This window comes from Monopterus albus, unplaced genomic scaffold, assembly GCF_001952655.1.
Source record: "Monopterus albus unplaced genomic scaffold, M_albus_1.0 scaffold55.1, whole genome shotgun sequence".
Classification (NCBI taxonomy): Eukaryota; Metazoa; Chordata; class Actinopteri; order Synbranchiformes; family Synbranchidae; genus Monopterus; species Monopterus albus.
In genome coordinates this window covers 37583-63753 of record NW_018127935.1, presented here as the reverse complement: position 1 = coordinate 63753, position 26171 = coordinate 37583, and the positions used below count along the sequence as shown (strand labels likewise).

The window sequence follows — 26171 nt, the reverse complement described above, 5'->3', positions numbered from 1 at the left end:
CGATAAACACCATAAACTGTTTTTTTTCCTGGTCATCTTCCAGTATTGACTGAAACATACCCAGCTGTGTCCAGATTGCTCCAGAATCCCCCATGATCCAGGAAATGGGTTTGATTGATGAGACGTTCACACTGAGTATAGCATGAGAGATGACAGTATGTTTTCAGATTTGGTTTCCTACTCTGATAAATATATTCTACTCTGATATTTATTGTTGTTTATTAAGCTTGATGTTGGAATACACAAATATTACTGTCACATTTAATCTTTAATATATTGTATAGTTTTCCTAATAGATTTTCTCACAAATGATTCTTATTATGAATGTCTGTTACCGTGTCCACATTAAATACAGTAATGCTTTCACAGAAATCAGGCAGCAACAAAGGAGAATAGGCTTGACAAATCCCCCAAACTAAACAGCAAAACAGACTATCACTGGCTTCTAAAATAATCTGCCACAGTGATGTCTTCATGATTAAGGATTAGTGACGTTTAGGAAACTAAACCTACCTGGGTGATAGCAAGTAAAAGGCTACAAGGTTAAAGATAACCAGTGTTGACAGTTGGTTTGAGATAAGGTATGAATGGTGGTGTCAGAGTCAAACACTTTGCCGGTTGCTTTAAGAGTCAGAATTAGATTTTCTAGCGAGGACAGTATGCACTAAATGAAGCTGTAAGCCCTTGCCTGAAAGTCACTGTGTTCGCTGTTACTATAATACAGAAAAACTAAAATTATCAAAAATAATTTAAAGTTTAAAGAAGCATTTAAGAATGAATCAGTGGCAGGTGGTTGTACCTGAATTATGATCCTGAATGTCATGGAGGAGATACACTTAAAAGGTCAATAATTTTTTCAGTCTAAGAGACCAGATGTGGGGTGAGGAACAAGAGCTGCAACTCTGTATCAAGAAAAGGTCATGAATGTATTGTATTTTCAGTGTGTGTGAACCTGAAGAAGAGCTGGTGATTTTCATTATAAAATGACATTTGCCTCAGTTTGCGCTCCTAGCCTCCTGCCAGTCTGTCAAAAAAGGCTGATTTAACACAACCGAGTCAACACAGCTGAGTCAAGTTCAAGTGTAACTATGTTTGATTTCATCTGCAACACCTGCACGTTTATCAGTTTCAGCTACATACAGCATTGCGCCTTGACATCTTTGCAACCTTAAAATGTTGGTTAACTAAACTCAAATTGAAGAATCAGTTAAAAGTTATGAGTTATGTTAAACAATTTCAAAAAATTTAAGATAAGTTGATTTAACTGACAAGGATAATCATCAGATCAGTTTTTTTCTGAGTGTTTTTGTTGGTGCTTTATAATCATAATAAACAGTGACGCCTTGTGCTAATTATGAGTCATGATTTGCTTCTTTTTTGTCAGTTGACACAAAAATACCACAAGAAGATACAGAATGGCCACAATGAGACACAGAACAACCACAAAGAGATAAGAAATTCTCACAAAGAGACAAAAACTGACTACAAAAAGACAGAAACTTTCAGTTTGAGTGCTCAATATAAAATGTCTTTCTGATGTTATGTGGGTAAACCATCTCTCTCTACCTCCCCTGTGTTTCTGTGCTTGTTCCAAAATAAAGGTTAGAGGATGAGCTGGATTCCTGCTTGTTTTCTCAGACCCTGACTGTAATCTGAGTTTACATGCACAGTCTGGTCTTTCATTTGGCTTGGTGAGTCACTATACTGTTTACAGTAACCTGGATAAGATCCTGATCCTGGGTTGGAGGCACCGGGGCTACCTCCAATATTTATCGAAAATGTTTTTTTATTGCACCACATTAATTCACAGGGTCAACAGTACTATGGATAAAGTTTTTCCAGAGTACTGTCTGTAAGGCAATTCTGTTTAAAGTACTGGTAAAGATAGAGGCAGGGGAGTTGACATCCATGCAGAACCTGCACAGCGCACCACATACGCAACAGTAGCAAAGCGTGCAAAAAGCCGTTTTTCCGCTGTAATGTGAACATACCTAAAGTGGCCATTTGCGTGGAAGCAACACACTTCATCTGATGTATCCACCCAAAGGCTCCACTGCACGCAAATGCATTTTCAATGAAAAATATGAAAGAATATTTAACAGTGCCTGCCAGCAGCTTTGAGTGAATAGTACAGTGACAATAAGAAAGCCCTGTTTTGGCAGCTGGAGGGTTGTTGGCCACGAAAATAATTTCATTAATGCCACATAGATAGTGATAGAAAATGAAGCACATCACAGAGACGAGGCGTTCCCAGGCCAGCCGAGAGACATAGTCCCTCCAGCGTGTCCTGGGTCTTCCCCGGGGCCTCCTCCCGGGGAGAAATATCACTGCACTTTGTATTTACATTAACTGAGGTAAAATGGTTTTACCTTTGTGATGGTCACTGAAGTAGCTGAAGTAAGCGGGGCAAGTTATTGTAACCACTTCTCCGACTCTGGCTGAAGGCCAACAGGCAATGATGTCCCACATGCCTTGGCAACCTGTCAGAGGAAGTCAGTACCATTAATATGACATCACTCATATTGTGACACACACACACAGACACACACATCACAATGACAACATTTAAATCACATGTTTAACATGACACCCTTGATGTAATCAGTGTGTGTGGTGTGCACTGACAAAGAGGTGTAAGACTCCCTGTTTTCTGCTTTATGAAATATATTATTTATTTCAGTAAAGGTAGACACATTGATTTTCTTTAAACATTTGGTGCAAAATACTGATTCAATTAATCATCATTCTTCATCATTTGTCATGATGAATTATGGTGTTTTGATGCTGCAAACATTTAACACATGAAAGATAAACATTAGGAACACTGACCTGTATCTCAGATGATTCAATCTGCTTTAAATATATTTACAACTATTACATGGACTCCTGTGTTTCTTTGGCTACAAACTGCTGAACTTTACTATGAATGAAATGACAAATGTATTAAAATTGTTTATGGGTTTGTCTTGTTACATGTATGTTCAAAACATCGAGACAAATAAAGTACATCTATTTATGTACCAATAAATACTAATCAGGTAGTTTGTCATTTCCCTCAACACTGCTCCACACTATAGCAAAAGACAAGAGGATGAACATACAGTCTTTGTCCTTATTCTATTAAGAAGACCATACTTTTCAGTACTTTGTTGTTGTAATTGTCAGAAAATGTTTTTGTGCAGCTACTCTTTAATCATATTTTGATTACACTTTTATTTGCTCATTCATAATCTTTCTCCCTTTGGGTTCCACTAGCATTCAGCCAAAAAGTGAAACCTGTACATAATTTGTCAAGGGGGGGTTTATTTTCCTGGGGTGTTTTTTTTGTGTGTGTGATTAAATGTACAACCCCACATCAGCAGCACTTTGCACAGACCTACAGTATGACTAAGTACTGTAAATCTTCAGGACAAATTCAAACACAATACACCATTTGATGCTCAGAGCACAGTTCTCCTGACAGAGGACAGGCAGTTTCTTCAGGGCATCTTTGTTTGTTAACACACTTTATAATTACGTGTGTATAAAGCTGCACTAGTGCTGCATGTCCAAATAAACAACATGTCAAGACCTAGCGGTTTTTATGCTTGTTCTGTTTCATGGAGGCCAGTAAATTGCTGGACAACCTTTATATTTACACAGACTGTTAACATATGGTTCCTCATAAATGCACACACTGCTAATTCATTTATTAGGGAGGTGACCTCTCTGAGCAGCTTCCACTACCTTCCTGTTGAGGAAGTTGATAGGGAAGTAGAGAAATGAGGGTCACTGCAGAGATAAGGAGCAAAACTGTTTCAATGAAAGTAATTCATCTATATTTACTTAATGTACTATGAAGAATACTTTGTGTACCTACTTTATAATGAGAGCAAATGGAGATAGTGCTGACACAGGTAGATGGCTTACAGGAAGGAGAGCAAACCAGATACCACAGTGGGCCAGAGTATAAATAGTAGCAGTACAGTATAGTAGTAGTAGTAGTACAAATGTTATTCTTATTTTGTGCATAAGGGCATGGAGATTGTTTTTGTCATCCGGCTCAGCCAGCTGGGGTCTAGGCTCGACTGAAGAAGGACATTTACTCTATGGACCCAAAAATGCACAGAACACCACTGAGCACCTTTTGTACGACTGAATTGGGCACCATCTTGTGATCCAGTATCCAGGGATAAATTTCAGGTGAGTTCTGATGTTATAAAGAACATATTTTCCCTACCACTTCAAGCATATTTATAGATGTTCATTTGCTATTCAAAACTGAAAACAATTATATATAGTTACACTGAAAAATATCTGCATCATTCCTATGATCACATTTGACTGAATTGTGGCTCTGAGAAGTTTTATATGTTTTGGTTCAAAAAGAGGAAATTGGGCATTAAAGGATTTAAAGCACTTTAACTCCATTTCCTTTTGCATAATCTTTGAGGAGGTCAAACCTGGCACAAGAGCTGAAAACACCTGTTGAGGCTCCAAAGTTATTATTATCGAATTAGTGTAAATTTATCGGCCCGTCAGAAAAACTCCTGTTATGCTGTTGTTGGGAAGTTAAAACTGATGTGACACAGTCTCCCCTGGTTTGGACATTTAACGGCAATAGCCTGTTCATTTTATGACATCTTTGTAAAGATTTTGAACAAGTCAGACCCAAAATGTTACTTTGGTTGATTTTCAAATGTATGGAATAATAGCTCCTTCAAGGCTCTGAACACAATTTTATTCCTTCACCTTGACCTGAGGAGAGTCTGTAAAAGCTGGTTAAAATCATGTAAGTCAGCCATGTATCTAAAAAGATCTATGGTCTACATTTCTGCCTGCCATTATCTCAAAATTCCCACATTGTATTACCTTATCTCACTATACGCATGCTGTTTACCGTTCCTCTAAATAGCCTCCTGCAGACCCTAAACAGTCAGAGAGAAGGAAATATGTTTCCAAAAATGACCTGAAGTGACGTTCCCAGAGATGCTATTCTCACAACGCTCCTTTTCCAGCAAAATCTCAGTGGCCACATCACACATCTGCACCAGCAGCATCTGTAGGAGAAGCAGAAAGCACATTTAGAAATGAATATATTTCCATCACTGCAATTATATGCTAAAAGAACTCATACTTAGTGAATGAGGCAAGTAGAGAATTTCTATCCCGGGTAATATGTGCTAATAAATATTTTAGTTACACACATTCCTGTAACTGTAGCCTTTCACACTGTGTTTTGCTATAGAATGAACCCCTGGTTAATAATACAGTAAATATACAGAAATGTTCTCTACACCTGAAATCCAAATAGATCTCCCAAACAGATGCTATCATGCAAATGGATTAGGAAGTGCAGAAGGGAGCCACTGAGTAATCTACTGCAATTTTTCATCTGTGTCAAAAAAAGGCTGAAAAATGTGGGCTGACAGCTGCTGGCAGCGAGCCAGTGGGTCAATGAAAATGTGTAAGATGAGCAGTGAGGAGCTTGAGAAGGTTAGGGGAGATGAAGAGAGAGGCGGAGATGAAGTTGGTGTGAGGCAGAGTGTATTCATGAACTCCTAAGAGCTTCCACCATGCTACCACAGCTACAATATTAGTTCATTTATTTACTGCGAGACTCAAAGCAGTAAAGGTCACGGCGAGAGGAGTACTGCAGCACAAAGCACACAATATAATTGTACATCTCATGTTTTCTAATTGGTCCTTATAGATGTTTTTATATTCTGTATTTTTTTATGAGTCCCAATCAGCCTGGGGGTGTCAAAAACAAAAAAACCTCCCCATCAATCAGCCACAGATGCTCCTAAAAGACATGATGTTGCTGTAATCAGCAATCTGCAGTACGCTGCCATACACCCCAAAAGCCATTAATGAAAATAGACACCTCCCAAAGCAGCAGGCACATAAGCATTCAGTATGCATAAAGGAGTAATGACTCAATGTAATGCGGCAAAATAAACTCAGAAGTAGTTTGTGTTCATCATTTAAACAAGAAGTTAAGCACATAACTAATGTACCTGCTGTGCTGTGTGATCGAGAGCACACAAACAAAAACAAGCCACATCTGCGAGGAGCAAATTATGTAACACTACATCACAGAGTCACTTCCAACATTGCTACACAGTCACAAGAGACTGATAAGATGTTTCAGAAAGACATTTTAGACTGGTCTGCAGTGTTAGACCAGTTGAAATTTTACTTGTAGACCAGTACAATGTAAGTGAGGTGGTTTTACAACAATAAAGGCTCACTTATTATAATCATAAAAAGTTTGCCACCCTACCCCAAGGCTATAACTAATAACTAAAATCTGTGTTTCCATGGTAACAACCAGCGACACTGACCATGGCTTGCAATATAAATGCTAATAATAAAGAAGTGTGAGGCAGTAAGAAAGTCAAGAGGGTTTTTTTCTTGCGTTGTTACATTATTTGTTAAATGTTTCCAGTAAAAGATGCTTGTGACTTTTTGGTTCTTCCTGAAGGCATAGGTTTTCTGCTGGAGTGAAGGGAGCTGAGTGGCTTGATGTGGTTGTTCAGTCTCTCACATTTTATGTATTGAAAAAATTTTTAGTTTACCCAAAATTAATAGAATAGCAATTTAGCCCCTGTTGGTCACCTTTTTACTCTGGCTCTTTAAGCGTCATACAGTTCGTAGCGCTCACTGTTTTGGCCCGTTACTTCATTTGGATGTTTGAAGTCCATGTACTGTAAGTGCAGAGTGTGATAGAAGGCTGTTTTCATATTTCTCACCTCAAATCTTAGTTTAAAATGTGTGTACTGTGTGACTGTAGCTACTACATTTATTAATTGCAGCCAAATGACCTGTAAGCATTATAGTAACACAGCATCAGAGGCAACAAGGGTAACAATATGCATCATCTTCTACCACAGACTCCTGGTAAACATCAGTGGAAAATATGACACAAAAATGAAGTACATACTGTGCAGTACAAACGACTCCATGTTATTAACTTCCCTTCTGAGCTTAAGTCATCTCCTCACTCACACTCTCCCCCCATATATGAGGTCACCCTGACACTGTCATGATCTACAGAACTTTGCTGATAGAAGTCTTCACCTGCAGCTGATTACAGCCAAAAATCCAACCTATTGTTAAGTAATAGCAGCAGCACATGGGAGGCAGGAGATTAGTCTGCCAACATAATCTGTTCAGAGCAACATGGACAGAGGAGGAAAGCTCATGTTGGTCAAACCCTGTGGTAACTTTATCTTTCATTACCATGACACTGATTGTAACAGTGGAGAACTTCAGAAAGGATTTGAGTCCAAAGGCCCCTCAGAGGGAAAGGTAATATTTTATATCCAAGGTTCAGGTAGGCTGTGTGTGTGGAAACGTGAGAGTGGGAAAGGCCACTGATGACAACCCCAGTGTGCTCATTTTTCTGTCAGTTGATTGTTTTCACCCCACAGCTTTACTATTTTGGCCTAGTGCTCTCATTAACCTGGTTTCTTTCACCACAGCAGGAACTGTTTCCAACCAGAACACTCTAATAAACCAGTTATAGGCTATGGTTCCTACTCAGCACAGAATGACAGACAACATTAACAACTAGCTAGTGAACATAGTGAAGCATTTAGCAGCCAAGAGTCAAAGGTTGGTGACAAAAACCAGAGCTAAAAGGAGAGTGGATATTAGATTAAAATTCATCGGGTAGCCAGAAATATGACTCCAAATAAATGCGGATGTTTCTATGTGTCTATTGGATGTGGAAATGATCACCTGTATTCTAACATAGAATGGAAAGAAACTTTAGAAGACACGTAAAAGCAAAGACACCAATGACAGTTCTTTAGCAGTGAGTGGCTGAAATTAGTCACTTCGTGCCAACCACCATAAAACATAAAAACAAAAAGAAAGGTGACCACAACAAACACATTACAGTAAATAGAAGAGCCACTATGAAAGTAAGTCTCAGCCAAAACTTTTGAGGGTGCACAAACCACATTTTGAGGACTACTCAGTTTGCAACTCAGTATTTGACAGTGCACACAGATTTGAGAGCATAATCCCAGGCATGTTTCTGAGTCTGTGCTCTCTGATTTCTCCACTAGGTTTGTGTGAAAGTCTGTCAGTGCCTAAAAGGTTTGAAAATGCACAAAGCATATTTTGAACTTGTGTGCTCTCAAATTGTGACTTGCGAACTGAACAGTGCTTAAAACGTGTTTTCTGTGCTTCCAAAATTTTCAAAATCCCAGTGAAGAAATTTGAGTGCGAAGAATCCGAAATAGGCGCATGCATTGCTGAAATTACAAATCTGATTTTGCGCTTACAAATATGTGCCAGTGCAGTCTCAGATTTTGGTTTGCAAGCTTAGTGCCCTCAAACGTTTTGGTGGGAAATTATTTCCATAACCCACACACCCCAGAGCGTTATGACTAAGAAGACAAGAGTAAGATCAGCAAAAGATAAAGTGTCAGACAGCTGAGCAAGAAGGAATAAACCTCGGGCCAACAAAAACAGGATGGAAAGAAATTAAACAACGGGGTTTCCAAAGAAAACCTGGCGATGGTATCTGACCTGGCTTCTGCTAGGCACTGGCATTGGTTCCTATGTTGTAGAAGCAGTTTGGTGTGGAAATTACATTTTACTGTCTGTATTGTTTGGACCCAAAATTCAATATCCCAGTGTTAGGAGGGTGAATGCTACAAACACAACACTAACTAGCATGACTGGATTTATTTTTGACGTAAGATCAGCATTAATATCACATTTGCTGCCAGATGCATCCCAACTTATTAGGTCTTTCATTAAAAAGAGAAAACAGACATGACAGTGGGATCTGTGCATGGACTCTTACTGCAGGCTGCTGGGATCAAGGTATCATCATTGGATGGAGGTAGTTTATTAGTTCACATATTGTGTTATACATGTATTGTGTTCACCGTGTTGTGATTACAGCCAGAACACACAAGGTAGGAGACCTGTGATATATAGGACATGCCGAATTTGGGGTACATTTCCTAATCTATGACCATACAATAGAGGAGGGAATGGGTCCTGACAGTGATGTATTTTTGAGCTCTAAATGCTGGAGACAAATATCAAGTGCCTGCCAGTTAGAGATGCTAACATATCTATAGTATCTAGAATCTGGACAGCCCATCCATGGAAATTGCTGTGTTGGGCAATGAATCAAAATGTCTATTCAGATAATAAGTAGACCACTGCAAAGCCTCAGGCCTACACACATACACAAAGTGTCTCCATGGGAAAAACCTCACATAAATACCTTCTAGCTCTGATAGTTTGTTAACACAGTGCACATCACGAGGGCTGCCAGGCTGCTGCCTCACATTTTTAGTGATTGTAGTCATTTAAAATGGCTGCTGGGCTTGTCTTGTTTGAGGACAAGATAACAATCAAATAACAAATGAGAAGAGCTGACAGGAAAATGAAAGGAAACTTTGCGTGTAGCCACATGTGTTTATCCTGATCCTACACTTCAATGGAGAGCAACATGCGTATACTGTACCTCTTCAGCCATCTCCTCGTGTTGTCACGCTTGGGGTTGATTAACCACAACGTGTGCTTTGGACATTGGGTAAAGATTAAACAATTTTTCAGTCAAACAAATGTGAGCACAGGAAAACATTTTAGGATTGTGCTGAATAACCGCCGGCAGTCTGTGCAACAGCAAATATAAATTGCTCTGAAATTATAGTTGATATTAAAAATTTAAACTTAGTAAGTGCCTGGTGTAGCCACCCAAACCAGCTGACAAAACATTATCTTAATAAATGACCGATTTGGAGAAAACAGAGGTGATGTAAAGAATGGTCAACATATCTGACCCACACTGCAGGTCCTGTAACCTTAAGGTAGTACACATCTTTAACTTGAACCACAATTTTTCCATAAATTCTACCAAGTGGTTTTGGTCGGTATTCACTCCATAATCTTAACCATGTGTTTATTATTATAATCATGATAACGCAGGCCTGATGCAGAATTTCAGGTGACGCTCTTTTTGGTCTTATCAGAGGATACGGGCTAACAACCGATATGGTGCTTTAGGTTGGAGCACTTGCTGCCTGTGTGCATTGTGTTAAGTAAACCAATAAAGGTGACATCCAGCCACTGATATTCACTTTTTAACCACCTAAGAGATTTTCCACGTTACCCTCAACACCACCTTTTCTCAAGTCAGGGTGTGTTATTGCAAAATATCCACCTAGGACCGTGGAAAGCCTAAAAGCCACTACAATATATCAACAATGCTGTATCAAGATGATCTTATAAAGTCTTAGGGTGAGAACCACATCTGAGAGTATTGAAAGGTAAGGAAGAAGACGTTTTCACACAGTCACCTGGATGTTCACATCTGCCTGTAAAGGGTGTCACTGGCAGGCATTAAAGGAAGCCATGCTGAGTGTCAAATCACTAAAATGCACCCAAGGACACAACCATTATCACGATTTGAAACCTTCAGCTTCTTAGCATCACACTTCTTTTTGATTTTCACTCACACATCTCTGAAATTGTAACAAAAAATCCTGAAAAACACTCCTGATGACTGAAATTAGGCCTAGACTGATACCCGACGGGGATAAGATGCACTGGAGCTGTGTTCGGTAAAGGGAAGAGCAGCAGAACAGGTTTACCATTTCTTAATAGAGATCAAACATTTCTGAAAAATGTTTTCACTCTGCCTGGGCTTTGACATAGCCTACGGTTTGTTGTTAATTTCATTTATAAGCAATATCTTAGCTAATTATGTGTAGTTGAATTGATAGGTGTGGAAAGCCACCAGCACCCCCAGTGGAAGCTTCACAGCACCAAAATCCTTGCAGGAAACCTAAGGTACTGAAAGATAACATATGTGGCAATGCTCAAATGTTTTTGTCCAATTATCAGTCCCTATAGAATGTCAAGTATTTACTAAATATCTACCTGTGGGAGAATGTCGATCACCAGTGAGCCTGCTTTAAAATATTTTAGCAGATGTTATATGTATTTAACTATATTTACAAGATACCAATTAAGGGTATATATGAAAATGAAATCAGAAAAATCATACTAGTATTCACTGGACATTTGTCATTTAATGGTGGCTTGGCACAGACTGGTGTTCTTCCGCAGGCAAAAGGATAAAATATGTTGCTGAATTCCTAAAAAGTCAGATGTCTAGGATGAGATGTAGCTGAGAGTGAGGACACCTTTAAACTAAATAAAAGATGCACTTGACTTTATACTATATCAATAACTGCATAGATAGATAGATAGATGGATGGATAGATAGATAGATAGATAGATAGATAGATAGATAGATAGATAGATAGATAGATAGATAGATAGATAGATAGATAGATAGATAGATAGATTTTCAGCATCAGAAGATTGCCAAATTTAAAACAGTCATAATTTCTTCTAGTAAGGCGTCGTTCCTGTTGCGCCCGCGGTGATGGAAGTGGCCCTTTAATGCTATTAAACCTTCCTTTCTTGCAGTTTTTCGTTGACTAGGACGATTAAGTATAAAACATAAAGACGTATTTTTTTTCTGTTTAAACGGGTAAAAAGAACATTTTTAGAGTAAACGAGACTTACTTTTGGCTGACATCCATACAAAAGAAGCAGAAAGAAGAGCAGTGAAACATCCATTCTGTCTTTAGTTTTGGAGTTTTCTTATTCTAGACTCCTCGACACTGGCAAAACTTCTTCGTGGAATTGTTCAGGTGTGTGTGAAGACAGCAAAATTATATAGGTATATTTTTTGTACGTTGTGAGTTCATGAGGGTAAAGCGCTGCTCCCGCTCCAACGGACTGCGCGTTTTCCTTTGCGCTCCTCCGGCAGCAGAGCTGCATCTGTGTGACTGTACCCGCCCCTCCTCGCCCATTCACAACTCCAGACCGCCTGTCCCAGGAAACTGTTAACAAGGCTGTACGGCTGCTGGAGATGGACACGTGGTTAGGGGACGCTGGTGTAAAGAAGAGGGCCACTAATTAATTGTTGTGCAGTGATAAGGTGCGCTCCATTGCAAATGGGCGCAGGCGGCACATGAGGTGGCTGATATGATGATGATCGTCATCAACTAATAAACTATGATTGATAATTGGAGAAAAACGGTGGCCAGGTGAACTAGATATTACTCTAAACTATGCCACTACCAACTTTATATGTTGGACACTGGTATAATAAAATACCTTTCCTTTTGAGTTACACAAAGGAATATCAATGACTGAATTTAATTAATAAATATTATCCAAAAGGTCCAGGTACCAAGACAGCAATGTGATTTTATGTTAGCCTACAGTCTGGTTATTTCATTCAGTCATGATTTTACACACTCAAGATCAAGGAATGAATTGTCAAATTCAACAAGATTTTTTCTAAATAATAATCAAATAACCTATTTGCAAAATTTCTACAAAAGGTGGGATTCAGGCATTTCCCTGGAACTGCCTTGGTGGGGCTGTCCGTGAATGGATTGGCAAATAGGTCTACCAAGGCACAGACCCAGGGGCCCAAGAGGGGGACCTGGGCTGTAAAGTGACTGTCAATACTCTTGTCATAGCACTCAGTTAAAACAAAAATCACTATATACGGACATAAGGGGACTATAAAGAGACACAGAACTATTAAAACAAGATGCAAATCTACCAAACACAGACACAAAACAATCACAAAGAGATCCTAGACTACCATAAACACACGCCAAACACTGATGTTCTTATACAGAAGGCATGGGGGGCCTTTTACTTGTCTGTGTGCAGAATCCCATTTTCTCAAAATCCCCCCATCGGGGTGTCTTATTTGAATGGACCACTATCAACCAGCAGAACAGAACAAAACCAACAGCACAGATTTGCATTGTATTGCCCACATGCTTGTACGTACCTGTCCCCATGTGCCTACATGTGAATGCACAATACAAACAAAATGGGGACCTATAAAACCACAGCTTAGTACTGCTACTAGTGGCCAAAACATACTCCTGCAAAACTTTATGACTCCAGTCTTGAAGGCAGGCTACTCTTATCTGGGTAACATTGATCATCTATGATGTTGTAAAAGCCCCAGAGCCATTTGGTTTAATAAAGTAGTAATCAAAAGAGAACACAAAGGTCTGATGGTGTCTTGAATAGAGTCTGGAGATATAAAGTTGAACGTATGGACCAGAATGATACTCAGAAACACAACAAAGGAGAGATGCCTCCTGCAGGTGGCCAGCAGCTCTTTACCCTAATGTGAAAGTAGCAGCATGATTTGTGAATCCACTAAACAGCTGCTTGCTTTCCATGATAAACAGATAGTGCATTACCCAAATTGCACTGTGCATTCTCTTGTAATGGCCAATGCATAAAACTGAGAAAGGTAACATAAAAAATCAGGTGTCATGGAAATCCATATCAGACACCATAAAAATAGAAAGACCATTAGAGAAATCAGATCAGTTTATATCTGAGACTTTGACTCAACGAAAAGCAGAGAAAGATAGTGACAAGTTGGATGTGGGTCAAAGGGAGAGTTACAGAATGATCTATAGACCTTTGAAACCCCTCTATTACACCTCAGTCCCCTGCACCACACTGCTGCAGTTACACAGATACACTCATCGTCCATCCTGAGTTACTGGCTACAACATGTTCATTTCCTCCATCTTTCACTGGCTGTCTGCTGTCTGTGTCACAACTGATCAAACTGCACTCACAGCTGACCAGACCTCACAGCACAGCTTCATCCTCAGTCCCTGTGACAGGCCGAGTTCACCCTGTGAGGCATTTCTCTGCTCGAGCCCACTTATTAATATTGATGGAAAATATGCTTTGCACAAACCAGAATAACAACACAAACATGTACCAATGCAAAGAACATCATTGGTTGTTTTGCCATGTGTGGATTAAATAGAGCATGAATGCTATCCTGATGCTTTTCATTTTATAGTAAGGTCTTTTATTCCTATGTAGGTTTGTAGTCTATAGGATACACTATATCAAGATTGTTGTGGTCAAAGCATGCTGTATGCAACAAGTGCTGAACAATGTACAACTTGCTCAATGTGGAAATGTAAGAAATGTTGCTGTTAGAGTGCATTAGCAGGTGGTAAACAACCACATAATGTAAAAGACAGTAGCCACTGTTCAGTAAACATTACACAGTTGCTCTTATTTTCATTTCTTAATTTATCTTTGCCGGTTACTGTCTGAGTCAGCCATGTTAAGGTATAAAGGTGATTTGTAGGTGGATCAGCATCATATTACAAACCAAATTTAATATAAGGCATGAATAAATGTGTTTATGGCTTTGCTTTCAAAATGGATCCACATTTCATTTGTTTATGTTTTAAACAATGGCACATAACAATTAACAGAATGAAACTAGAGTTGCAATACGACCGTCATCACTGTAACCAGGTATTGTGGCCATACAATGTGTTTCCAGCAGGCACCTAGCAACATCGCTTTCCTGCATCCATTTTAAAAAGAGAAGCCTTAACCCAAGGTGAAGGTGATAGCATTAGTGTGTGTCATTTTTCAGCCTGAGATTCAAATGCATGCGGGCAGGATGTTAGCCAGCTGAGCCTGGTCAGAGAGAATAGACCAACAGGAAATTCGGAAGTGAGCTTCTATACTTTTTTGCCACAGATATTTCACATTAAAAATGTATCTTTGTTATTTGCAAATAAAGGGAAATAACGAGTGTGCCATTATGGATTCAGATCAAGTGAAGCAATAGCAGAGCATAACTTGAGTCAAGACTTGAATCAGTTCATTCCAAGCTACAGCAAAATTAAGCTGCTCTATTTCATTTGACTGCTTTTTAGGCTTTTCTCTCTAGGAACTTAAAACCTATTGAAGGCAAGAAAAAGAAAGGAGCAATGATCATGTAGGACTGGTTTTTCTTCAATCCAAAAAATGCTTTACACAGTTTTTTGGCAAATTGTTGTATCAATAAAGTTTTAACTGATCTGCTGCAATCAGAGGTCAAACCGATGGGTTTCTTCCTGTCTGGATATGTAATTAAAGTAATTTATGGAGCAGTTAGCAGAGGAGGCAATAATGATCATTTTACTCCAGTGGCCATGCTGCCATGGCCAAAAGACCAGCCTGGTGATGCACCAAGTAACCAATTTGCTCAAATTTCTGGAAGACAAACTTGTGGCATACAAGCATTTCCCAGTGCTGTACTATGGAATTTACTGCATCTCAGCTTTTGCTTGATTTATAAAAGCAATACATTTCCATACACATGTTTAAAGACAGCTGGCTCTGTGGTGAGTGCAGCAGCTGAATGTTTGGAATTATTTTACTACAAGAGTTTTTCTGCATGTCAGTAAAGGAGGCATATGTTTATATAATGAGTGCCAGACCTCAGCACAGTCTGGCGCCTTTGCATAAGTTCTCTTTGCTTAAAGGGTCTCCGTGTCCTAAAGGGTAGTTTGCACTTTAGCTTGGCTGCTCTGATTTTTTGCAGTGGACATGAGCAAGTTGCTAGAAGAAAACATGATGGTATGCTGTGATGAAGCGTACCATCATGTTTAGAACCACGACCACTGGTCCAGTGTACAGCTGCATACAGCTGGTTTAATACACCACTGGTTATAGTAAAAAAAAGAGCATATTTATGAAGTATAACATGTTTATTTTCCATTCATATTTAATAAATCAAACACAAATACTTAGCTGCAACCATTTATGAGCAAAAGTAACATTATTTTGAAATATCAAGTGCCATGTAACTGTCATTTCAAGGTTCTTTTGCCTCACATTAATTTTATCCAGATGTGTGAAACCTCAGGTTCTTCACTTACTGTACATTTGAAGGCCATAACCATTTCACACTCCAAAAACAGTGATTACAGTAGGGCAAAAGGTGAGGTGTCAGTGTGAGAGAGCGTTCTGCTAAGCTAATTTCCCCTCTGGGAGATGTGAGTGAGGAGCGACTCAGCTTTTCTCTGCACTGGCTCTCTGACACTAACCCACATAGAGTACCTGAAGACGCTGATGGGTTTTGTTGGAGGGGGATATTGTGAGCCTGACTTTTATACACTCATTGCAGATCAGTTACGTGCTATCTTCTTCTGTTTGACATCAGCCAGCTATTTATTTTAATGGTTTCACAAATTCCCATGAGAGTAAACTAAATAACGGAAAAGAGGCTTGTATGTTTGGACACACTGCAGTGTTGACCACAAAACTCTGGCTAGAATGAAAATTAGTTCAGAGTTAACTGCTGTGTTGAACTGAATCCAGTCCAGGCCACTGAAACACAAACTATTTTAAAGTCTGTCAAAACATTGGATCACACCATGACCAGCTTCACAGTGGTACACATTTTCCAGTGTTTGGTCATGTCCAGAACACCTCCACAGGAAGGTATCCAGAAGGCATGGAGCCCAAGCAGGCTCACAGATCTACTGGCATAGCAGTCTGTTTAATAGCAAACTGATAATGCACAAAATGCATCATAGTGTAAAAGTTGGAAATGCTGAATTGTCATTATAACATCATGGTGACAATAGCAAAAGCCAGAACATGTGCTCCAGGCATTATCATTATGTACATGGCTAAAACAAGCCAGAGGGTTTTAGTTTCATTCCTTCTATTCCCCTTTAACAATCCCCACAATAACCTAATAATCTATCATTTAGGTACATTTCAGCCTGTCTTAGAGCCAGCAAGATGATTTGTACTTTGAACAAGGATACCCGAAGATCTGCCTCGGGAATCAAAATGAAACCGGTCCAATTCTAACCTTCAGTGATGCTGAATAAGAGTAATTTTGTTAAAACTCTTTCTTCAACAGCCTCCAGTTGTCAGAGCAATAACAGTTAAAATAGTAACACCACTGATGAGTGATCGGTTGTCTGTGTGAGCAGCCTTTAAATCTCCAAATTCCTGATCAAAGACTAAAATGTACCAGAATTATATAGCCTTATATTAATTTACTGTTATCATTGTTAGAAAAATGACAGTATGTGTTTCTATGTTAACAAATTCTATGTCAAAAATTTGCCATGTTAAAAAACCCACTGCCAAATTTGATCACAGATATTCACTCCATAAATCTGACACCTGTTTACTGTGAGTCCGCTGTTTGTTTGTTTGATTTGTTTTGTTTATTTAAAAGCGGGGAGAGTCACCAGAGATGTTCAGGGGCAGCAGCCAGCAAAGAATGTAGGAGGAAAGAATGACTTGAAGGAATTCATAAAACAGAAAGTAAAACTGTTTGGAGACTTTAAAAACCTGGTTTTGGCCCAGTCTGACATGGGCAATACCTGAAGATGGTCTGGCAGCTTAGATTTGAGGCACAGGTACTAGAGTTTTGAGACCATTTCAGTGTTTATAGGTTGAAGATCATCTAAAGATTTTGTTTTGTTTGTAGAGTTTGACATATTGAGGTATTTTTGGCAGGTGTGATTGTGCACCTATGCCATCCCGTGAATCCCATATAGGTCCATTGTAATTTTATTCTGTGTATTTTTGTTCTGTCTTTTTCAGGTAAATACCAGTGAATATCCTAAAAATGTTGTTTATTCCCAAAACAAATCAGTATCCATCCAAATCAACATCTATTAACATAATCCTGCTCTTAATAACCTTGGGCTGTGGCCATATCGTTTCCCTCACAGGCATGTTGAAAAGAGATAAATTCTCAAATGATCTAACGTGGTCTTCCCTCAGTACAGTCGTCAGTCATGCACAGCCTCCACAAGGAAATCATCAGCATGAACTCTGTGCTTTCATGGACTGATGTCCAGTCTCTAACAAAAAGCATGACAGGCAGGCTGTCTGTGTGGGGAAACAAACAAACAAACAAACAAACAAAAAACATTCACAATTTTGACTGCAGGCATGTTGAGCCCCAGCCACAGATGGCTGGTGTGAGCCAAAAGCTCAGTGAATAGATTTACAGAGAGACATTTATATTCTCTGCACTGAAAGTGGCCTTTGCCTGCATTTGCCTACAGCTTTAGTGCTGTCTATCACAGTGCCGACAGTGAAAACTGATGCTGAAATTCAGAGGTGGCCATTTGTCAGGTTGATTCTTTGAAAAGCGTACCATCTACACAGCAGGAGCATTGTCTGAATAAAAACACCAGAGACCTTGCTTGGCCTTCTTACAGCCACCTACAGAATATCCATGTACATTTATGATAACAAATAAAAAAAACTTGCCAGCTGTCACACAGAGGGACCCAACATTAACTTGCACAGTCAGAGCTCACATAAATTTTATGTTCATATAAGCTTAGCACTGTGAAGACTGTCCCCTCCCCCAATTCAGATTTGTAACGGACAATGTCCACCAAGATTCAGTTTACCGCAGGACATGGAGGTGCTTAACAGACTCTCAAATTAAATGCATAAACAACATTTCCCCTTATCCACAAATGGAGACTGCATTCAGTTTACAGGGTTGAAAAAACTTGGCTCTGGCTGGAAATCCCCCCTGATAGGAAGTGTATAGGCGAGGGGGCTTCTTTAGATTGAAAGTGTCTTCATTATAAAAACAAGGCCTTGGTTGTGTGTTCACTGATTACATATTGATGACACTGTCACTGTTTGAATAATGACTGATGCAAAGGGAGAAGTAGTGTGACACTGTAATAGTGCACAAAGAGTACAAAGTGTCTGACTTTGACAGTAGAGACTGTGGTTCATATCTCATCTTCAACAACACTAAACGCTGGTTTCCTTTAGCTATGACCACAATATTTTCCTTCATTGCTAGTTACATTTGCTTAACCTTAAAATCTGCACCAAGCATTTTTTCTGTGCCAGTAATGGTTGAATTGGTTACATATAATGGGAACAGCATCACTCATTCCACAAAGAAATATCACCAGACTCTGCAGTTCCCTTAAAAAAACAGTACCTGTTCAGCGTGGCAAACACAAACAGACACTGTTAATGAATAGCTAGTCAATCCAGTCAGATATTTCTCCCAGGAGCTGGTGGAGTATTAAATCCACTGGGTGGGCAGAAACATGCTCCATGTCTGCTGGATGTGAAAATAAGAGTTTGTGCTAACATCTACGTATGTAACTTTATAAAGCCATAATATATGAAAGTTCAGCTTTTGGTGTTTAGCAGTGTTCGCTTGTTAGACTGCCCCAGGCGACCAAAGGTCACTTAACATGGGTTTCACCAAACCTTAACCATTTGGGTGGAAAATCAAAATACTCATTTTGTCACCTATTTTACATTTGGTAAAATCACCACTGCGTTATTGGACGTACAATGCCTAACAGAATTAATTTCACTACTTGGTGGACTTGATTCACCAACTGACCACTGCTGAATGGATCGAGTGAAGGCCTGTATTCATGCTGCATGTGGGATGCTACAGCGATCACCACTGGGGTTTATGTGTCAGAAATCATCACTTCACACTTCATTTTGACAGGTAGTGCCCTTTTATGCTCTCTTCCCTCATTTTTTATTGTAAAACTGTTAACCACACAGGTGGAAGAAAAAAATAACACAAGTATCTGAAGCCAGAAACAATGTACAAATACCAATTTAATGTTAAAATTTGTTAAGTGGAAGTAGAAGAACGCACTGTTTTTGCCCTTATGCCTATTGAGACCTTGATATCTGTAACACACAGCTGAAGGCAACAGGTTGGTATCCTTCATTAAATGTTGTCAAAAATCTACTTTTCAAGTAGAGGAAATAACTAGAAGATGAAGACAAGGCAGAACAAGAGAAACTAAATCCACAAACAAACTGATGAGCAAAAATACAAGGTGCGATGCCAGAGGAATTTTTTTCCCCTTTAAACTGATCTTGTTTTGCTCAGACACCCCTTCATCAACCATTAAGAGCAGTGGAGAGAGTGTTTTGTTGCTCTCTACCAACACAAGTCTATCAAATTTATTGTTTGTTGTCTTATGCTCCTGAATCAGTATGCAGAGAGAGATACCTGAGAGGGCTAAGCCAGAATCTGCTGTAGATTAATTTACTTTGTTAAGGCACAGACGGATTTCAGAAGCTGCTGGCTGATTTTCAAAACCATTATGTCTGGCTCCAAATGTCACATTTACAAGGTGAAAGAAGGAAGATTCACAGAGCTTTTCACTAATTGGCTTTGTTAGTGTGACAAAGAGGGTGGGCTGTCCTGTTAACAGCCTCTGATGAGCCTCCTGACACAGCATCGCTCCACAGGGCGCTGGCTGCCCAACTTTGATTGAACCCAGAAATAAGCCTTACCATCCTGCCTTCCGTTTACTGTGAACATCTTGTCCAGAAGCGCAGGTTGGTGGTGAAGTGCTGTGACGAAAGAATTACAAAAGTCACACACCAAATGTAAATATTTGATTAAAGAATTGATTTGAAAAAAAAATAACAGTTCATTATTCTCTTACTGTTAACAAGAGAACACCCAACAGGTGACACACTGTGGCACTGACTGAGCTGACTGCTGGGGAGCAGGGGCATCTAGAGAACCCACTCAGAGATGGGCTGTGGAGCTGGTGAGGCATCAACTGAGAGGCTGAAGCAGGAACCAACTCCAAAGCTGAAGGATATTGAATGGAAGGATTAACTCCAGAACCAGCTCTGAAACTGAAGGGGCGAGACCAGGGAGGTCAGCCCAGAACAGATGTGATGCTAGCTGGTGTTCTGTCGAGTTGTGCTACCTAGAGGTTTGCAGACTCACAAGGTGCTTAGGGTTACGGTTAGAGGTGGGGTGGGGTTAGCAAATCCATATACTCTGCTACTAAGGTGGCACAACAGAACACCAATACCACTACTCAGTTAACTCCACTAGCACAAATTATATTTGACATACAGGGTTTAAAGCCAGGAAAACACAAACTCTCTTATGTCAAAAAGCCGAATATACATTTCTCTCACTTTGTCCCAGACACATACACAAATCCCCTTTTCTCCAGTCGACCCTGGCTCAGCTGCCCGCAGGACATCATCTGAACTATCACCTCCTGCATATCCATTAATCTATGTGTGTGTGTGGCAACACAATATTTGCAAAGGGAGAAAAATGGTTTCACTGGCTCGACTTGTCATGGTGCAACAGTGTGTTTAGATCACAGATGACACAGCCTGCACTTGCCAAAAATACATTTAACCATAAATATTTGTGTAACTGCTGCCACAGAAAGAAACATAAGTCATTTCTGTAACTCAGTTTCATGCACTGTTTAATGCTCCCTATTACCCTGGCACCAGTACAAGAGTCCAGCTCGGCCCTCACATTAAAGTGGTAAGACTAGCCTGCCTAGGATCAGATAACACGGGTTTCTAATCAAAATGTTAGGCTGAGGTGGAGGAATTCATCCAGCTGTAAGCCTTCCCACTAGCACCTTTAGTGGCCTGGCCTCAAGATAGGGGTAAAAACCACTTTAATTAACAACAGCTTCCTCTTAATCGTAACAGTTGTTATAAATATTTAAGCTACAAGTATAATTTTGCTGTTAAGGAAATGTTAATTCTGATTCTAAACCAAATGAAAAGATCCTTTATCTATGGACCTGACTTAGTCACACACATACAATCACTGAGGAGACACTTTAAAAAAAAATTATACAGATTATAATGAAAACAAGGAAACTAACTACAGTTTAGGTACTTTATTTAGCAATAGATGCTAAAAGAAAAAGCGTATTAAATATTAATAATCGGTAATAAGAATAATCACTCAGGTATTTGTGTTCTGGCCCTATTTTGACTAAACTCCCAACCTCCTTCAAATAAAAACAATGAGGCTGTTTGAAGAAAGGAAAAATACACACCAAGTTAAATATTAATTACATATTACATTTATTTATTTTAAATTGTCAAAACATCACTGTTTACTAATAACCTGATTCTTTAAACATCATAAACATTCAAGATGTGATTTCTCAAATTTAACCTTGACAATACATAGAATCAGTGAATCACATTTGTAACACACTAGTTTTGGATATACAGTATTGATTCAGTGATTCTTGTGGGTGAGGTTCTGCTCTGTTATAAAGTCTGGCTTTACTATAAAATGCTTCTTTCTTCGGACCAAAACATCTGAGTCCAGACTCAAATTACTCAGATCCTGATCCAACGACACCACTGATAAAATGATCTTGTGTAATAAATAATCCATTAGTGGAACATGTTCTAACCCATTTTCTCCCAGAAACTAGCACGTACTCCTTACACTGATGCTCCAGGTTTACGATGCATAAGTCATTCTGATCATTTTATTACACAGAAACTATGAAACTATGAATAATAAGAAGAATGAATAATATGACTATAAATGTTACCAGTACTAACGGCTAGACTTTGGAAGAGGGTCTCTACACTTCTCATTTAAGTTTATGTTTTACTTCAGTGGTCCACATTACCAAACATCATCCTGGACGCTATCTCAACAGATGCAACACATAACCAAGATGATCTGCTGCGCAAATGCTTGAAACAAGTCCTGGTTCAGTAGTACCAAACTGATGGTTCAAGCTGTAACAGCACAGGGCGAGTTTATCAAACTGCAGAAACAGAAACTTTTTGTCTACAGTGCACTGTGGCTGTATATCATTTATTGTCTTTATGACTTAAACATTGAACTTCAATGAAGTCTTCCGAGAAGCTCTTGTGGATATTTAACAAACAAAATCATCATCAGAAATGAAAGAAAAAAGAGGTTTATTCAAAGTCCTGCTGTCTCTGTGCCAAATGTGTCAATATCTTCTATGAACTGTAAACAAGGGTGTAACCAGGATGTTAAAACAACACACCAGGGAGTTGGGGGAGATGGGATGGTTGAATTTAGCACAAATGCAGCTCTTTCCGTTTGTTGTTTAACTCAGAATATGTTTTTTGGTGTAAAAGTTGAACAAATACTCGTTCATAAATTATTAAATGCATTTAAATCCTCTAATTCAGTTGCTTCTCTATGTGAAAATACTGAATAAAACATTGTTTTCTTCTTATTTGCCTAAACCTGGAAGATTCTGTGGATTGTTAAGAGGATGATTCATAGAACAGAACACAACAGAGTACACAGCACCTCCATTGTAATGAATACTATGAATTCTTGTGCCAATTAGCTCAAGTGCAGGCCCATACATAATGCTCAGAGCCAAGTTTAGCAAAGGAAGGAAATCATACTCAATGCATGAAGTAAGTTCTACGAACTGAGACTCAGATTATTCACAGAAAACCTGTATATCCTTTGTATGGATAAATTCATTCATGGAATGCAAATCTCATATTCTGATAATTAAATGTGCTCATTAACAGCCAGGTTTCTCACTGATGCAGTTTCTTGCGGTTTTCAATTAGGATTACAATGAAGTGGCTTACATTATGCTTTACCACCTTGAAAAGATATATTAGAAATATCCACCCTACAGTTCCCAGGAAGGGTAGAACAAAGTCTCTGTCATTTTCTAACAGTAAAAGCTGCTTTGCTGCACGTCACTCAAATTGTAGTATTTTGCACAAGCAGGCTTGATTAGCTTTGCACTTCCAGCTGAACTTTAGTATACTCAACTTGATTTAATTACAGGACTGCAGCAGAAATAATTCTTATTTCAAGCACAATGTAAATGTGGACTCACTAGTAGCTAGAGGACTCATTACTGTTTCAGAAATGTCAGAAGCATTAAGGGAAAACAATGTGAGCAAGAAAGTGCATTTTGTTGGCGAGGTCTGAGGCTCCATGTGAGGCAGACCCTCAGGTATACATTATTCAGTGCCCACCTCTACACTTAAACCAACATATCCAGGGATTTCACATTTGTACTTTACCTCAAGGCAAAGCAGCCAAGACAAACACACAGAAAATTTCTTTAACTTTCTTGCTGATTATGTCATTATTTTAGTCAAACTTGCAGCACAGTGTTCAGACTGAAATGTTTTTATTGGATGGACTACTATGAGATTTAGTACAGATAAGAACTTTGTCCATCTTTATGTACTGTGCAGTCTATGTTCTGAACTTAAAAAAAAAAAAACACACCTGCAACAGATAGCACGATGAAGTTAGCTTTTAGCTCAAAGCACCACTGGAAACCTCAGAGGTCTTGTGTTAGCTGTACTTAGGTCTTCACCATTATATATGAAGAATAAGACTAACAGCAATTTTCAGAGGAATGAATAGACACCATTATGTAATCCTGGACCTAGTTTTTCCTTAACATATTTATCACATATTGAGTTCAAACTGACTAAACACCAAGTCAAACCCGAGTCAACAGCAACATCCATCCTAGCAAGCTAGCATGACTGTAGCCGCTGTAAATGTACTTATTTTATACATTAATTCTTTGTGTTTCCTTTTGTCTCCCCTTAGAGTATAAGAAGGTGAGAAATGTATCTCCAAGTAAACCCTAACATTCCAGCTTTATTAATATTATAAATTAAATTAAGGAAACTAGCTTTCCTCCATATTTTTGTCAACAAATACCATGAACTAAAACAATTTCTTTAAAAAAAAAAGCTGTTAACCTGTCTATGTCCATTAAACTGGTGTGTCTGTCATTTCACTGTACGTATGTTGCTAAAAGCAGCACATTTGATCAGAGGCCATCTATAATTAAAGCCCTAGTAGGTTGCTGCAGTATATACTCTGGTGGTCGAAGCAGCATCCATTCTTTAAAGGAGACCCTGCCCTGAGGCAAGTCAAGACTGTTGGAGCATCGACACAGCCTAAAGTAGACATTCAAAAATGATATATTATCAAAGTGGCTGGCTGTCCAGAGCTCTACTGTGGAGAAGACTCTTGTTCCTTTGTTTGGTATTCAGGTCATGGATACTGAATTAATTTGAGTGGCTCTATGAGGGTGTTTTCATCAGTGACAAACACTTTAAAGGCTGCAGAACAGACTGTCCTTATTTCGCCCAGAAAAGAACCTATGCATTACATCAGTAACAACTAAATCACTGTTTAGGGGCGAGTTGTTCAGAAATCAGAGAGCAGATCTCAGTGAACATGTTGGCATCAGTGTATCATAAACTATTTAGTAGTATAGTGGGGGAGAAAATATATTTGCTTACATAAAGTTTAGCCTTTATGAAGTAGGTAAGTAAATGTTTTATGACAGAACAAGAAGTAGGACTTTGTGCCCACCAGAGGATGTTTGCTGTGCTGGAGCTCAGCCTTTGTCTTAAAATAAAACGAACAAGCTGCTATTACACAGGTTGTTGTTTTTTTCCAAACCAGTCTCGTCCTCACTTAATGGTGCCATCAGGGACATACTTTGTCAACATCACTGACCTTTTAAGTGTTACATGTAACATTCAGTGGCACAGTTTCTTAACTGAAATAATTTTCACAGTATTCTGTGACATTAGAAGATGAAAAACACCAACATATAGACCAGGGGTGCCCAAACTTTTCCCCTCGGAGGGCCAAAATGAAAATGCGTTACTGGGCTGAGGGCCGGGTGGGTGGTGGCGGTGGCGGCGGGTGGGGGGCGGTTTCCTTGAAATGTGTTTATTATAAAGGTATTTAACATTTCACTCTTTGTACAAGAAATACAAAATACAAAGCAAATGAATCTTTATTTAGCCACGAATTATGTCCATATGCATGTCCATATTAACAGCAAACAGCAGCAGTTTGACACTTAGTGAGACACATGAAGCTGGTCTTTGGCTTTGACCAGCCTCTCAATGTCAGGCTGAAGCTGTGTAAACTGAGAGGGTGAGAACGTCCTGCAGGTGTAGATCAGTCAGAGTGCTTCTGAGCCTGGTTTTGTTAAGGTTCATTACACTGAAAGTCTGTTCACAAATGTAGGTGCTGCCAAACAGAGATAACATCACCTGTGCATGCTTCCTAATGTTTGGGTACCGTTCTGGTGAGACGTGTGTAGGAGTCCTTCGGTTTCAGTGACATGAATTTATTCCTCAGCTCTGAATCGCACTGAAACTCAATCAACTCCATCTGAATGTGATCAGGGACACAGTCCACACTTGTGCTGAAGGGTTGGGAAAACAGCTCCATGTCACCTGAATTCTTCCTGAAGTCCTGAAAGCGCATTTCAAACTCCAGGTCTAGGTTGCTGACAAGTGTTGCATATTCAGACAGTTTCTGTTGTACCAGGTTTACCTCTCTCAGACTTGAAGTGAGCCAGGTTTCCTGAAAAGAAGTAAAAAGTAATTAATAAATCAATGCAATAAATATTGCAATTTTCACTCCCTAGTAATGTCATATTCCGCATATCATACAACTGACAGTTCTGTTCCTCCACATCACATGATCACATTACCATTAAAAT

The 26171-nt window shown here is 39.2% G+C and overlaps 1 protein-coding gene across 1 annotated transcript in view; it reads right to left on the bottom strand.

The window, feature by feature from the left end:
* The window catches only part of vipr1b (vasoactive intestinal peptide receptor 1b), a 31264-nt gene extending 19462 nt beyond the window's left edge, over positions 1-11802 (bottom strand). Inside the window, exons 1-3 of the mRNA XM_020602303.1 lie at positions 11551-11802; positions 4949-5039; positions 2370-2480 (exon numbers count right to left, since the gene is read on the bottom strand). Coding sequence (XP_020457959.1) covers positions 2370-2480; positions 4949-5039; positions 11551-11604 — 256 coding nt within the window. The 5' untranslated portion in view covers positions 11605-11802. The remainder of the gene's footprint in view (positions 1-2369; positions 2481-4948; positions 5040-11550) is intronic.
* Between the last annotated feature and the right edge of the window lie 14369 nt (positions 11803-26171).